General features: G+C 50.3%; 1 protein-coding gene across 6 annotated transcripts in view; it reads left to right on the top strand.

The window, feature by feature from the left end:
- LOC112923445 (Fc receptor-like protein 5) overlaps positions 1-12,102 on the top strand; it is a 33,552-nt gene extending 21,450 nt beyond the window's left edge. For 2 of the 6 annotated variants that reach the window (XM_072732629.1, XM_072732630.1), the window contains 8 exons: positions 1,717-1,995; positions 3,179-3,457; positions 6,282-6,560; positions 6,981-7,097; positions 7,690-7,714; positions 8,674-8,756; positions 8,962-9,030; positions 10,886-12,102. In XM_072732629.1, coding sequence (XP_072588730.1) covers positions 1,717-1,995; positions 3,179-3,457; positions 6,282-6,560; positions 6,981-7,097; positions 7,690-7,714; positions 8,674-8,756; positions 8,962-9,030; positions 10,886-11,082 — 1,328 coding nt within the window. In that variant the 3' untranslated portion in view covers positions 11,083-12,102. The remainder of the gene's footprint in view (positions 1-1,716; positions 1,996-3,178; positions 3,458-6,281; positions 6,561-6,980; positions 7,098-7,689; positions 7,715-8,673; positions 8,757-8,961; positions 9,031-10,885) is intronic. The other 4 variants (XM_072732632.1, XM_072732634.1, XM_072732635.1 and 1 more) reach the window with 3 other exon arrangements.
- The last annotated feature ends 4,195 nt before the right edge of the window (positions 12,103-16,297 follow it).

Here is a 16,297-nt window from a genome sequence, read left to right as displayed (position 1 = left end):
CTGCTCCTGACAGCCTCCATCTGGCACCAACTCCTCTTGCAGACAAGCTCCATGTTGTACTCCAGAGCTCTGTCCTGCAAGGTCTGTCCTCTTCTCTGATCAATCTCCTTGCTCTGCATGGTCCTGAGGGTGTCATCTGTAAATGATTCCTAAACTTCTGGACACCTCTCACCTGAGCACCTGCAGATGCCACACCTCCACTCAAATGCCGCCAAAGCCCATAAGCCCAAGCATCTCTAAAAGCAATCTCATGGCATCCCCCCAGACTCCTCCAAGTGTCGCTACTTCTGTAAGAGACAGTCCTTCATCGAGACACACAAGGTAAAACCCAGGAGCCTCCCTTGACCTTTCTCTCCCTTGTTCTTCAGAACGAGTTGATTATTAGGTCCTGTTGGTTTTACTTGCTAAATATTTCATGGATCTTTTCTCTTGATCTGCACTGCCACTCTCCTTGTCAAACCTATGAGCATCTCCATTACGGCCCGCCTCTCCACTGCACTTCTGTCCCGGTTCAATCCGTTTTGCATGCTGGGATCAGCATGCAGTCTTTTTAGAAGAGAAATTGGATAATCTCGTGCCCCTGTACAGATGCACTTACAGAACTCCATGGCTGTGTGAGGGAGGGCAAAGCCCTCCCCACAGCTCTTCCCCCCCCCCCCCCCCACAGCTCTTAAAGCCGGGCCTCACTCTCCTATTCACACCACTTGTCAGACCCACCTGTCAGTGCTGCTGCCACTTTGTCTCAGTAATTTCAGGACTCCAGCCTTCTTCCTGATTCAGGGCCTTTGCACATGCTGCCTGCCTGCCTGGCATGCTCTTCATCTCCATCTCTCTCTCTCTCTTTTTTTTAAAGATTTTATTTATTTATTCATGAAAGACAGAGAGAGAGGCAGACATAGGCAGAGGAAGAAGCAGGTTCCTTGCAGGGAGCCCGATGTGGGACTTGATTCCGGACCCCAGGATCATGCCCTGAGCCAAAGGCAGATGCTTAACCACTGAGCCACCCAGGCGTCCCTTCATCTCCATCTCTTCCTGGTTGGTTTCAAATGTCTCTGTGAAGAAGCATTTCTTGATCAGCCTTTAATGGATCAGGTCCCAGTACTGCATTTCACAGTACCCTGGTCTCTACTTTATACCAGTTGTCACTGTGTCCTTCTACATCCAGGCTTATTGTAATTATGGCCTGTCCTCTCCTCTGGACTGAGGCCTCTGGACAGTGGGGACTGGGTCTTTCTAGCTCACAGTATACCTCCTGGGACTTATTCATTGCATCATTATCTTTGATAAGTGAATGAATATGCAAAAGAGCAAATAAGTTGATCAGTACTCATTCTCTTGTGGTCTTCATTTCTGATGTAGCCCAGGCTCACAGTGACACCCTGGCTGCATGAATAACCAGTCTCTCTCCTTCCTAGTTTCCATTGCACTGATTTCTCCTTCTCCCCGATTGTCTTTTGTGAAATCAAAAGACAGTTTAATCCTTGCTTTCAGATTCCCCACACACTTGAGACTGCACACCCACGCATTGAAAAGGACACATAGCACCACACCAATGTCATTGTTTCTTCAGATTAGAAGACATTACAGCTGGGTTCAGAGTAATGTCAGAAGGACACCAAAAACTAAGGAAAACAGATTCTGGTTTGAAAAGCCTTTGCTATGGAGGAACATATTTAAACAGTGGGAACTGATGGTTAACTATTTTTCCTCCCTTAGTCCCAGCATCCCGACCCGTCCTCACCTTCAGGGTACCCGGGACTCAGGCCGTGGTGGGGGACGTGATGGAGCTTCACTGTGAGGCCCACAGAGGCTCTCCCCCGATCCTGTACCGGTTTTATCATGACGATGTGTTCCTGGGAAGCAGCTCAGCCCCCTCTGGAGGAAGAGCATCCTTCAACCTCTCTTTGACCCCAGAACATTCCGGAAGCTATGCCTGTGAGGCTGACAATGGCCTGGGTGCCCAACGCAGCGACACCGCCTCACTCAGGGTCACAGGTGAGTGGAAGGCTCCAACTGCGGCCCACCTGGGAACCCACCTTCCCCAGTAGCCGAGATCAGAGGTCCCTCAGGGCCATTAGCACGGTGACATCACAGCAGGCCTGCTCCCAGCAGCCTCCATCTAGCAGCCCTGGATCTGCATTTCCAGGAACTTGCACCTTCCCTTTGCCTGCTATGCATTCCCTGGAAGCAACACTGTAGCCACTCTGACCAAAGGGTCCCTAACATAGAAGTCAAGGCTCTCAGTACATGAACTACATGATCAACCGACAATGATCAGCAAGGAGAGAAATGATCCGAGCAGCCCTCGTCACCTCAGAAGAATTTCGGTGGGCGTTCCTCTGTCTGATAACCCGTAAGAAGGCCAGCTCACTCTCTCACTGGCCCTTCGGTTTCTCTCTGGCTTCTCCTGGCCCATCCGGAGCAGCGCGGCCTCCCACCAGGAGCTCTGACTAGATTTCCTGCCGCCCTTCTCCTGACTTTTCACCTGTCCCTGTTGTGTTCAGCTCCAGCAGGTTCTCCCAGCTGGCCCTGTCATGGGCTGACCTCCCCCTCATGCCCCTCTCAGTGCAGCCTTGGCACCTCGCCCACCGTCTCCTCTCCACTCTGCATCCTGCTATCAGTCCACGACTGTACGGTCCACACGGCTGATCCCCTCAACACTGTGGCTTGTCATCAACCACATCAGCCATCACTGCCATGTACACCCGCTGCTCCGATAACCTGACCATAGCCCGCTGTCCTACTTGCTCCTTCAATTCTTCCCATGCCCCTGTTCTCAGACTCCAGCAGAGCCCCAGCTCACCAACACCTCTGCTCTCTCCCAGATACTCGGTGACACCCCCAGCTGCGTGAATAACCAGTCTCTCTCGTTCCTACTTTCCATTGCACTGATTTCTCCTTCTCCCCGATTGTCTTTTGAGAAATCAAAAGACAGTTTAATCCTTGCTTTCAGATTCCCCACACACTTGAGACTGCACACCCACGCATTGAAAAGGATACATAGCACCACACCAATGTCATTGTTTCTTCAGATTAGAAGACATTACAGCTGGGTTCAGAGTAATGTCAGAAGGACACCAAAAACTAAGGAAAACAGATTCTGGTTTGAAAAGCCTTTGCTATGGAGGAACATATTTAAACAGTGGGAACTGATGGTTAACTATTTTTCCTCCCTTAGTCCCAGCATCCCGACCCGTCCTCACCCTCAGGGTGCCCGGGACTCAGGCCGTGGTGGGGGACGTGATGGAGCTTCACTGTGAGGCCCACAGGGGCTCTCCCCCGATCCTGTACCGGTTTTATCATGACGATGTGTTCCTGGGAAGCAGCTCAGCCCCCTCTGGAGGAAGAGCATCCTTCAACCTCTCTTTGACCCCAGAACATTCCGGAAGCTATGCCTGTGAGGCTGACAATGGCCTGGGGGCCCAGCGCAGTGAGGTGGTACCACTCAATGTCACAGGTGAGTTGGTCCTGCCCACAAGCAGCACAACCAAACATTGCAGGCCTTCTCTCCCCAGCAGGCAAAGTGGAGCTTCGGCATCCCCACTGCTAGTTTGATAGTCCAGCTCCAAGGACTTCCTGCCAGCAGAAACCCCATCTGCTGTGGTTATAGCTGCAGGAACCTGGACTTCCTGGCAGGACAGCCTTCCTGAATGGGATTAAAACTCCTCACTAAAAATGCAAAGCCCTTTTACAACATAGACTATATTCTGATCTGTAATTATGATTAAAAAGGGAAAGTGATGGATTTTGAGTAGAAGTTTTTCTATTCCAAAAAAAGATTTGGCCATTCCTTGTCTGAGTTTTTCTGTCTTTGAGCCCTGCAAGCCTCTAATACTGTGCTTCTTTAATTACCAGGAATATAAATATTCCTCAAACTTCCATATTAAAAACTCTATATTAACATTAGCTCTGTGCATAGTATTTTAGGAGACACAACCAATCCAAGCCCATTTACAAAGTGATTCTTAAAGCCATGGGGACACAGGAGAACAGCACAGAGAGGTGAGAGCAGGGTGGCATGGATGACATCAGCCACCTCTCCATCAAATTCCTTCATTCTCTATGTTGCCCTCTGACCTTTTGCCATTAAGTGTTACATCCAAGGAAAGCTGCTCTTCTTGTGAGCTCTGAACCTGTTGTGGTAGCCCATACTGGCTGGCCCCACTACCAAATTCCTGTCTAGGGAGCACTGGGGTATAGGAAAATTATGCTAAGGGCAATTGAGATGAATTTTCTGGTCATCACCATTACCATCACCATCAGCACCACCAGCACCACCACCATCATTACCACCATCACCACCGTCACCATTATCATCATCACCTTTAACACCATCATCACCACCAGATCATCATCATCACCACAACCATTATCATCATCATCAGTATCGTCACCATCACCGTCAACACCATTATCACCACCACCATCATCACCACCATCATCATCACACCACCATCAACATCAGCATCACCATCATCACCATCACCATCATCATCATCACCACCACCATCATCATCACCACCACGGTCATCACCATCATCAGCAACACCAGCATCACCATTATCACTGTCACTGAGCCCTTGCATGTGTTAAGTCATGTGCTTAGTACTTGGCATGTAATATCTCATTTCATCTTTAAGGTAAACCAATGAAAGTACTTTTAGCCAAAATTTGCAGGAGAGGAAGGTGAGGCTCAAAGGTGGAAAGTAGCCAGTTTATACACATCTGGCAATGGGAGCTACCATGGGTACCATGTTGAGGCATAGACCTACCCAATTCTCCATCTACATCTACATTGTCACATTCCTTCATCCTTTGTGGCCATGTTTTAACACAGATTTTGAGTTTTTAGTAATTCATTACTCTGAAGGAATACATAAATCTTCATGACAAGAAAAAATGAACGGTACAAAAAGGACACTATGAAAGGTGAAGGCCTCATTCTACCTGCAGCCACATACTTTCATGTCTACATACTTCCAAGATACAACCACTGTTAATAGTTTCATGGAGAAGAGAAAAGAAAGGAAATAATTTCATGGGCATTTTTCTCTATTTTAAAGATTTTATTTAAGTTTAATTTAGTTAAAATATATAGTATTAATTTCAGGGGTATAATTTAGTGGTTCATCAGTTGCACTCAACACCCAGTGTTTATCACCTCAAGGCCCCTCTTTAATGCCCATCACCCAGTTACCCCATCCCTTCACCTTGCTCTCCCCTCCAGTGACCCTCAATTTGTTTTTTAGAGTTGATTCTCTTATGGTTTGTCTCCTTCTCTGTTTTAATCTTATTTTTTCATCCCTTCCCCTATGTTCATCTGGTTTTTTTCTTAAATTCCACATATAAGTGAGATCGTATGGTATTTGTCTTCCTCTGACAGACTTATGTGACTTAGCATAATTCCCTCTAGAAGTCCTAGCCTCAGCAGTCAGACAAGAAGAAGAAATAAAAGGCATCCAAATCAGCAAGGAAGTCAAACTCTCACTCTTTGCAGACAACATAATAACTCAATGTAGAAAACCCAAAAGACTCCACACAAAATTTGCTAGAAATCATGGGTATTTTTCCAGAAACATTCAAATATATTATAAACATAAGGGTATACTTTTTTCCCAGAGGTAGAATCAGGTTATACATAATCATACAACTTGCATTTTCACTTAAAAGAATCATCTTGGATATCTTCTTTTTCATTAGTTAATTAAATAGGTTGCCTGTAGTTTTTAGCTATTGTAAAAATTCTGGCACAGAAATCCTTGCACAAATGCCTTTGCATAGCTCATGTCAGTATCTCCAAAGGAAGCAGTCTTAGAGGTAGAATTGTGGGGTCAAGTTTGATGTGCATTTTAAATTTGGCAGTTATTGCCATACGAGAACCAGGGTCTCAGATCTGCGTTCCTTCCCAGAGATCATTGACTGTCCACAAGTCCATGAGTATTATCTGTTTTTTTAAGGTTTGCCCATCTGATGGGTGTTTTTATGTATTTATATTCTATTTCTATTTCTATGTATTTCATTAGTAAATAAATACTAATTAATAATCTATTTATCTATTTATTGGCTACTTGAAGTTTATAGTGATTCATACCCTTTCCACACTTTTCTGTTGGATATTTTTCCTTTTGCATTTGTAGATTAGGTCATTAGCTTTGTCTGTCATATGAGTTTCAATCTATTTTCCAAGACTGAGACCTGACCTCTGCCATTTGTTTATAATTTCTGCTCCTTTATGAATATGTTAGAAGTAGGAACTTCTATTAACTTTTTATCTCCCTTAGTTCCTGCATCACGCCCCATCCTCACCCTCAGGGCTCCTGGGGACCAGGCCTTCCCTGGGGATGTGATGGAGCTTCACTGTGAGGCCCATAGGGGCTCTCCCCCGATCCTGTACCGGTTTTATCATGACAATGTCATCTTGGGGAGTAGCTCAGTCCCCTCTGGAGGAGGAGCATCCTTCAACCTCTCTCTGACCGCGGAACATACTGGAAACTACTCATGTGAGGCCGATAACGGCCTGGGGGCCCAGTGCAGCGAGACGGTGACACTCTCCATCTCAGGTAAGTTTCCTGTGCCCAGGCCACAGGTGTGGACAAATATCTCCTCCAAGGGTATTCTGATGATCCCAATGACATTTGACCAGGGCCATGCACCTTATGGATGAGGGCACAAAGCTGAGAGTTCTCTACCTGGTTCTCTTCTCAAGTGTTTCTGAAGTGATGGTACTTGAGTGGGAGCAGGGGGTCAAGGAGGATCCCTGACTCTGGAGCTCACTGGTGGGCACCGTCCATCCCGACCCTGTGGCCTTGCCTCAACTGCACACATGTCTCCCAGAGATAAGAGCCTCTTCCTGGGCTGCCTCAGGAGTCCTGGTCCCCCGGATTCCTCCTCTCTCTAGGCCCTGGCATCAGCTCCAGGGGCAGAGTAGTTCAAGACCATGAGCCTCTCCCTGTGGCTCATGCATGGGGTCTCCTCTCCAGGGCTGACAGGGAGCAGACTCGGCCCTGTTGCCACAGGCGTTGCTGGGGGGCTGCTCGGCATGGGGGGCCTCGCAGTTGTGGCACTGCTGTTGTATTGCCGGCTTCCCAGGAAAGCAGGTGGGTAACCTCTGCTTCAGTCCCTGCCCTCCCTGCCCTAGCCCTCAGGCTCACACTGCCTCTGTAAGCTCCCCTGAGCTCTCAACAGCCCCTCCTCCTGCCACAGTTCCTAGTCCCCACCTTTCCTGCCCAGTCCCCCAGAATTCGTCTTTACAAACAGAGTTCTCAAAACAGCCCGAGTGCAGGGAAGATGCCTCAATGAGACAGTTTATCCAACATCATAAACCTCAGTGTGTCTCCCTCTCTGCCCTTACGAGGCCCCCAAGGAAAGGGGAGGAAGACAAGAGAGACTGAGAAATAGAAGTGGGAACAGAAACCCAGTGTGATGACTTCCTGATGTGCAGTATTTCCCCAGCTGATCAGGTCTGTTCTCCCCCTGCAGCTTCGGAGCATCGCTCTTCCTGGTATAGCTATGCCCCTGTGGAAGCGGGGGGTCAGGAGATTTGCCTCCTCTGCCGCTTCCCTTGGGCATAGCAGAGCAGGGTCCGCTCAATGTCTGCGACCCCTGGCGGGTCCGGGTGAGCCTCCCAGCAGCTCTGCCCCTCTTAAGGCCTCCTTCTCCTGCTCCAGTGACCTCTGCTTTCCTTTGCAGGAGGAAGGACCTCTGACCCCTCCAGGTAAGACCCGGGCTGTGTGTTCTGTGTGGTTCATGAGATGAACCACGGGGGGTAAAAGTGAACCAGGTCTGGTCACTGCTGGGGACACAGATAGGTTGTGCCAACTTCATGTTGCTGTCTCCTTTGGTGTACGTCAAGGCAATTGCCAGGACCTTCTCTCTGCCACCTTAGCTACATAGACCTTTTTGCATGGAGTGTAAAGTGCTTTTTATTTATTAACTTATAACTTATTTATTAACTTAACTTATATCCTTTACCACCATCACCTTGGTTGTCTGAGTGACGGCTATAAGACTGAATCCATCCAAGTCCTAAACTAGTCTCAGCTCAGCCAGGCTACAAAGCTCTGGACATGACCAACCTAATACCTGCTGTGGGGACAACTGAACAGATGGAGTCACATGACTCACCACCCAAAGAGACCGCTCTGCCAACCAGAGATGGTACCTGGGAAGAAGGGACTGCCATCGTGGATCCCAGAGGTTAACCTTGGGAGCCTCAGCACAGCTTGCAAACTGTCTCTGGACAAGCCTGTGGTGGCAGCATCCAAAACATGCAGAGTTCCTCTGAGCCTCATAGTGACTAATTTCTCTGAGATCCTGATCTCTCTAGGACTTCCAGTCCTGAGTCTTGCCCTGTGTAGTCACATGGTCTTGAGCAAGTCACTTCGCCTTTTGGAATCACCACCTTGTCCATATATAAAAGAGGGATAATAGTAGAATCACCTCCATATTACTGTAAGCAGTAGCACTGTGCCTGGTTGTGTCAGGTGCCCATGAAGCCCAGAAACATACATAATTTGTAATGTGATAGTTCATAATAGCACACTATCTGGTATGTGCTCATCTCTGTGTCCAGACTTAGTGGCCATCCTGTGCTTTAAACACCTGCCAACAGGGAGTGATGGGTACAGCTCTTTGTCAGGGCTACTGGGAGACATGGCTGTTTTTTTCTCATAGGAACCCTTCAAACTCGGACCCCCAAGAGCCCACCTACTACAATGTACCTGGCTGGATAGAGCTGCAACCAGTATACAGCAATGGTGAGGACCAGGGACCTCTCCCATTTGGGCAGGGACCTCAGGGTTGGTCCGGGCAGGGGTGAGGCAGGAGATGACCACAGGGCTGTGCAGAGGCTGGGAGCACACGTGTCCCTGCAGAGAATAAGCTCTAGCTGGGGGAGGAGGAAGCCACTCAGACAAGAGGTAAGGACTGTATAGTTCTCTCAAACTGCAACTTCTTCCCAAGTAAATCCTAAAGGAGGAGACGTGGTGTACTCGGAAGTCCGGAGGATTCAGGAGGGGAACAAACATGCAGGTAAGACCTGTGGACCATTGGCTTTGAAGGTGCCTACTGTGCATGGTTGGCCTCCATCCCTTCTGCAGATCTGGGCCAACCAGACACAGAGCCGCCCATCCGCAGGGGTTGCTGGTTTTCTTCACTTGCACCTGTCTACGCTGCTGGGGTCCCCAGCCCCACCAAGCAGGGGTGCATCTTCCATTCCCCACTGATGGCCTCAGGAGAGTCTGAGGCCCCTGTCAGGGCTTCTGCATTCCCAGCTGTCACAGGACACAGGGCTACCATTCACGTCCTATTGCTGCCATGACAAATGTCAATGACACATTGTCTTACCATGCTGGGGGTCAGAGGTCGGACACAGGTCTCCCTGGGCTAATGTCGTGGAGGTATTGCCCTGGCTGTGCTCCTTTCTGGGGGCTCAGGGGAGAAAGTACATCTTTGCCCTTGCCAGCTTCTCAAGGACACCCCTCCCCACAGCTCATGGCCCCTTCCTCCATCTTCAAAGCTGGCAGTGCCACAGCTCTCTGATCATTCGTCCAGCAATGAGTCTTCCTCTGAGCACAGCTGGGAAAAGTTCTCTGATTTAAAGCTCTTAAAATCTTACCTGCATAATCCAGGATAATCTCCAATTTCAAGGTCCTTAATCTTAATCATGCCTGCAAAGTCTTGTTTTTCAAGGTCATATACTCACAGATCCCAGGGATTGGGACATGAACATCTCGGGGGACATGCCTCTGCTTCCCACTCTAACCCATAGGGTTGAGGAGGCAGACATGGGAATGCTATCCCAGCAGCTTTGAGAGTGGCTTGATGCTGGGGGTCTGATTGTGCCAATCGTCCCGGGTGGGTGCTTGGCCACGAACAGCCCCAGCCCGGCTCCCTCCTGCACAAGGGAAACCTGCCTTTGGGGCAGACTCTCTCTCTCACCTGTGCTCTGTAGAGTGCTGTGTGATTTTAGCCATTCTGCTTCTCTGTCTGGTGTTCCGATCCTCTTGCATAAAGTCGAATGAACTGTGTTCGTGCCTATTCTTGGTTCAATGGCTCACCTGCGACACACATGAACACTCTCACACTTACAGCCTCCTTTGAGTGAGTATTGTTAGTATACCAATTTTACAAATGAGGAAACTAAGGCAGAGAAACTTAAGTGACCAGCCTGAAGTCACAAAGCCATGAATCACTGACCAGTCCAGGAAGCCGAGATGGTTACTCCAAGCCAAAAGGAGAGAGCCCTCCTGAAGGATGTCACATTCCGTTCCAGATTTAGGACAGTATAAAAGTAATAATAACATCTATCATCACATCCACATGTGTTGTTGTGCCAAGTAAAGTTCCAAGTGCTATAAGTAAATATACTATGTGTACTTATATATTTAGCACTTGTTTATTTTGTTTATAGTAGTCAAGACTGTACCTGGTAACTATGTAGGTGTGACAGACGCCAGAAAATACATACACACACATGCACACACACAAACTCTTATAAATTTACAATAACCCTAGAGGTGGATGATGTTATTATGCCCACTATACAGATGACACCATTGGGGCAAAAGAAGTGGCAGTGACTTGCCTGAGGCCACAGAGGGGCATGGCCGGGCTGTCCACAGTACATGCTGGGAGTTTGTGCTCAAAGTAATAGCAAGAGAAGAGGTGGATTCCTGGTCTTGGGGAGTCTGGGGAGCTTGGACTGATGCTGTGGAGGGGTTGGGCCCCGTTGGAGGTCCAGGTCTCAGGACAGGGCCCTGGCAGTACAGGGAAGGAGCCGTTTGGTGGAGAGAGGACCTGAGACCGGACAGGAACGGTGAGGATGTGGGGCCAGGCAAGAGCGTTGGCCGCCTTTGCCAGCTCAGTGCTGCTCTTCTTCCCACAGTGGCCTCAGACTCCGCATTAAGGCTCCTCTGGACCTACCTGCCCTCCCACGGCCCGATCGCCAGCCCCCAGCCTTACAGCGCCCAGGGCTCCTCTGTCATCTACTCCCAGGTAAAAGCGGAATCCTTCCTGACCTCCACGGCTGAGTCCGCACACACCCCCTGCACCCCAAGCAATCTTGGGGGCCAGAGACATTGAAGTGGGACGATCTGAATGGCTCCAGGCCTCCTCCTATGAGATAGAGCACAGGCCCTGCAGGACGCCGCTGTTTCCCAAGTGACAGCTTGGAGCTCGTGGATTTGTTGTCCGGGGATATGTTTCTCCCACCCAGGGCCATCTTGTCCCCTGGCTTCCCCACAGGCTTCAGTCACCGTCCATGTTCTGTCCCACTTCCACTTACACCCCAACCTCTCCCCATGGGACCTGCTCCTGGACCTTGCCATGGACATCTGCCCCGTCTACAGACACCAGTCCTTCCCACAGATCCCACAGACATCTGAGCTGCCATGGACATCTGCCCCCTTAGATACCTACCCCTCTGTGAATACGTGTCCCCCTATGGACACCTGCTCCCCCGCAGACACCTGTCCCCCATGGACTCCTGTCCCCTCATGACACCTGCCCTCCCCACAGACATTTGCCCCCCTGCTGACACCAGTGCCCCCACAGCTGCTTCCTCAATGGTTGTCATCCTGGCAGGGCTACCACTGCACTCTGCCATGTGGGACAGCATGGGGCCCAGGGGACAAGCGCAGTTAGACCACAGACCTCCTCATCATGGGGCTGCATTTCGTGCCCCATCTGCCTCAGACGCTAAGGCAGCCTCTGACACCAGGCTAGCTTCTCCCCTGCAGACGGGCCAACACCCCGTCCTGTGTGCCCTCCAATGCAGGCACAGGGACTCCCTCCCACCTGTCACCATGAGGAGACACACGTCCCAAATGTGGGCAGTTCTGACACAGACACTTCTGAATGTCATAAGCCAGAGAAGAGCAGTGAGAGCCAGGGGATAGAGGAGGCCTGATGACCTAGTAGGAACTGTGATCGGATTTGGATCAAGAAGAAGCCACAGGAGAAACTTTGGAGACAATTAGGGAAAAGGGAATATGAACTATATATTAGTGATACTATTGAATCAATAATCTGATACTACTTTTAGAATATTTTTGAAAATTTTTGAAATACTTTGAAGTGATTCAGTAAAAACTTTTAAATATATGTGTGTGTTAGTGTGTGTTTTGGTGTGTAATTGGGGGGGGTGGTTGTGTGTGTGTTAGTGTGTGTGTGTTTGCAGGGAAAAATCACAAATGTGGCAAAACCCCACATCTGGTGAATGCAGAGAAGGGCACTCAGCATTTTCTGTATTATTCTCTCCTTCAACTTTTCCCAGATTTCATTTTTTTTTAAATACAACATTGAGTGCAAGAGCGCAGAGCACCTCAGACCCTGGTGTTGAGTTGATAGGCGCCCTGGGTGCTGGCAGGGCGTCACGCAGTCCTGTGGTCCCTCCCACCACCACCGGCTCAGGGTCTGAGGAGCCCAGGCCAAGAGGAGAGCCAGACAAGACCTGGAGTTTGGGTCTTGTTTGGGTCTTGGCTGGGGTATGCAGCTGAAAATATCTCCTTTCCTTTCCTTGGGGGCTTCATCTCGGGCCCATTGTTCTTCCCCGAGGATTTCCCAGGGTGTCCACAGCATCGGAGCGTCTGCGGCACACTGGAGTTGGCATGCTAGCGGTGCCTTGGGTTCGTGCTGCCAACCCTGAAAGACTGCCTGTGAGCCCGGATGATGTAATCTGGGGAGGGTAACGGGGTGCACAGGGGCTCTCGGCTTGGTGCCACGTCACCTGGAGTGGCCTCTGACACGATCACCCTTCTGATCACTGCCCGGGAGTGCTCCAGGGGGTTGCGTAGAGGGCGAATACTGGTCTGGAGGAGCACCCTGCAGTGTGGGATTAGCAGGGATGTTCTTTCCGCTGACCACACCCCTGACCAGCAGCAGGCTTAGTGGCTGAGGGCGTGTAGGCCCTACACAAGGTTACGGGAACATTAGAGTTTTCAATAAACACTCCCTGACCCTTCCCTAGTTGAGGTGATGGCCATCGATGCACCATCTTCACCAGGGAAGATTTGCTACGGGGATTTGATCTCCCTCTCTTCCCCTCTCCCTGATCCCATGCAGGCTTGTAATCAGACATGTGTGTCTTCTCTGAGGACGCTTGTGTAGGCTTCTGTTTGTCTTTCTTGTCCCGATCCCGTCACTACAGTGAAGCAGCTGCGGGATTGCCAAAAAGAGATTCCAGAAGGGAATGATGGACAATAATTGGTATCCTTCTCAAGGTGAGGAGAGCAGGGTAACTAGGTAGGAGGTGTGGAAATACCTATGCTCACCATTTCAGGGACCTACTTTGGTGACTTGGGTGCTATTTAGTCATTTCCCAGAGAAATAAAAGCAAAGGAGTGCTTTCCCCAGATGCATTCTCTTGAGTCTCTTGTAGACAAAAGGACATGCTGTCCATGCGCAGAAGGGCCTCGAGTACGTGCCCAGTCCTTGGCCAGGGGCCTGGCACACTTGCCAGCTGGGGATTCACGGCATCAGGAAGCAGAAAAGGGAGGAGGTGCCAGGGCTGGGGCTGGTGAGCCTAGTGCACCCCTGCCCCCTTTCCCGCCACTGTCCCCGTTCTCTGGGATCACTCCTGCACTTGGTCACCTCTGAACCCACATGTCCACGCGTGCCTCCCAGGGGAGGCCACAGCGCCAGCCCAATGGCTGGGTCAGTGAGAACAGAGAGGATGATGGGAGAAATGGAAGAAGAGCTGAAAGAGTATGGGGGACAGGTGCCCCTCACTTGCCTCCCTTCCTCCTGCCCAGGTCGTCCTCTCTTGGTCTAGGACATATGGGGCACCTGGCCAGGGAGACAAGTTCTGTTGGGGATGGAAAGGCTCTGTGGCTGTAACTGTACAATACTGGGGGTGTGGGGAGGTTCAGGGAATGTCTTGGCTGTGCCCAACCAGGCCCTGGATTCTGGGGCTGGGATGCAGGCTCTGAGGGGAGGGAGAGAGCAGATGAGTTCCAGTCATCTAATCATCAAATCTTATCAAAGGACAACTGGAAGGTATCACAGTTGAGACTTTTCTCATGCTTGAGGCTCTCCACATGATCCTTGCTCAGACATCCTCCAGCCAGTGCTGGAATACCTCCTAGGCCAGGGAGCTCAGTGCCCCCACATCACAGAAGGTGGCAGCTGGAGAGATCCTTGGGACCAGCTAGCCCAGTGAAGGCCGGGGGTGGCAAATCCTCATGCTTCCTGTTACCCCGCCTGCACTCTGGGAGCCACCTCCCTGTAACTCTCCCATGCCAAGACTTTGCTCACTAGACTTCCTAGCCCAGTTGACTCTTCTGGGCATTACCTTCAGAAAGCTGGATGAGGGGAGCAAGCTTGGGTGGGAGACCACGGCTCTCCTCATTGCCATTCTCTCTTCATTCACCAGATATTTACTCAATGCCAATGACCGAGCCAGTCATTGTGCAAGGCACTTAGAATGCATTGGTGGACAAAACTGATGAAAATTCTGTCTTCAGGGAGTGGGCATTATAGCAGGGGAAGCAGCCACTTAGCGGCAAATGTGATAGGTCATTCGGGTAGTAATCGAGAGGGTGGTACATGTCACAGAAGTAAAGCAGCATGAGGGGGGCAGGCTACAGTTATCAATAGGCAGTCATGGAGGTCCTCCCTGGGGAGGCGGCATCTGAGCAAAGGCATGAAGCACTCTCTGGTCCTCTGGCCAGCCGAGGGCACTGAGGGGAGAGTCCCAGGAAGAGGGCACACCAAACACTTTGAACAGGAGCAGCAGTGGAGGCAGGGAGACCAGTCGTGAGGCCATGGTCGGTCCAGTGGAGGACATGACAGGCTCAGACCAGTGAGGAGACAGGGGCAAGGTCAGAAGTGGTGGGATGCTAGGTACATTTGGGACCTAGGGCACACAGGTCCTGATGTTTCCTGATGGATTAGGTGTGGAGAAGGAGAGAAAAAACAATTAATAAGGCTCTGAAATAGGGCAGCCCCGGTGGCTCAGCGGTTCAGTGCCTGCCTTCGGCTCAGGGCATGATCCTGGAGACCTGGGATCGAGTCCCGCGTTGGGCTCCCTGCATGGAGCCTGCTTCTCCCTCTGCCTGTGTCTTTGCCTCTCTCTCTCTCTCTCGCTCTCTCTCTCTATCCGTGTCATGAATAAATAAATAAAATCTTTTTTAAAAAAAAAGACTCTGAAATGTCTTCCTTGAGCAGCTAGAAGGACAGCAAGCCCATCCTGAGTAGGAGAGAGCAGTGTGAGGTGGTGGGAGGCAAGCGCAGGGAGTGAGGAGTGTCATCTTGAACACGTTACATCTGACATGTGGATGGACACAGAAGGGTGGATGTCAATGGGACAGTCTGGAATGGAAGTCTGAGCTGGGGAGGGAGTTCCAGAGACCCACATGAGGGAGTATTGGCATCCAAGAGCGCAGGAGATCCCAAGGGACTACAAAATGGCAGAGTGGTCCTTGTGACTCCTTCAGAAATGCACTTTGGCTGCCACACTCGGGATGGCCAGGTGGTCGTAGGAGCACACCAGTTGCCTCCTCTTCCTCTCAAATCCACCAAAATAGTAATTATTACGGTTTCTTGGTCACTCTCCTAACAGTTGTGCATGTATTACCGCAACCCTGGAGTTACCCATAACCAATGTCATCCCCCTTTCACAGAGGAAGAAGCCAATGCCCTGTACACAGACTTGTTCAAGACCAGAGGATTATAAAATGGTGATGCCAGCTTTCAAACTCAGTGGGCCAAGTCTTCCTGTTAGGCTATGCAGGTGGAGGATATGCTCCAGCAAGTCTAAACTTTAGCAATAAAAACAAATCCAGGAAAGAAAATGACCCAAGATCCAAGAAACTGTAGGGGTTGGGTACACACCAGGAAAAGCCCATGCTGCCAGCCAGGAAGCTGATTAGAAGGCCTTCTGAAGACAGGAGGGGTCTCTGCGAAGATTGTGTGCAGAGAACAAATTACTTGGACAATACACAAATTAGAACTCAAAGACTCTAAGCTGGTCCTAGTCTATCCCAGATGATGCGGTGGAGACATCTGATCCCCTGGTAGCAGTGGCAATAAATACAACAGCAGCGAGGAAGCTAGGGAGAAACGAGAGAGACAGGGGAGTGGTGGTTCCATCGTGCCGCAGGCTCAGTGGGGGTCGCCATGGGCAGATGACAGAGTGGAAGGGAGAGACCGTCAGCCATGGACCCTTGCCCTTTGAGTGCCCAAGGTTTACCTACACAGCCTTTCATTTCCTTTCCCTGAGGCCTCATCCCAGCGCTGGCTTCTGCACGAGCAACATTCACAGCATCGTCATGCCTTACTCACTGTGCAAATGCATTTT

Source organism: Vulpes vulpes, chromosome 13 (genome assembly GCF_048418805.1).
Source record: "Vulpes vulpes isolate BD-2025 chromosome 13, VulVul3, whole genome shotgun sequence".
Lineage (NCBI taxonomy): Eukaryota > Metazoa > Chordata > Mammalia > Carnivora > Canidae > Vulpes > Vulpes vulpes.
This window is presented reverse-complemented; position numbering and strand designations above follow the sequence as displayed.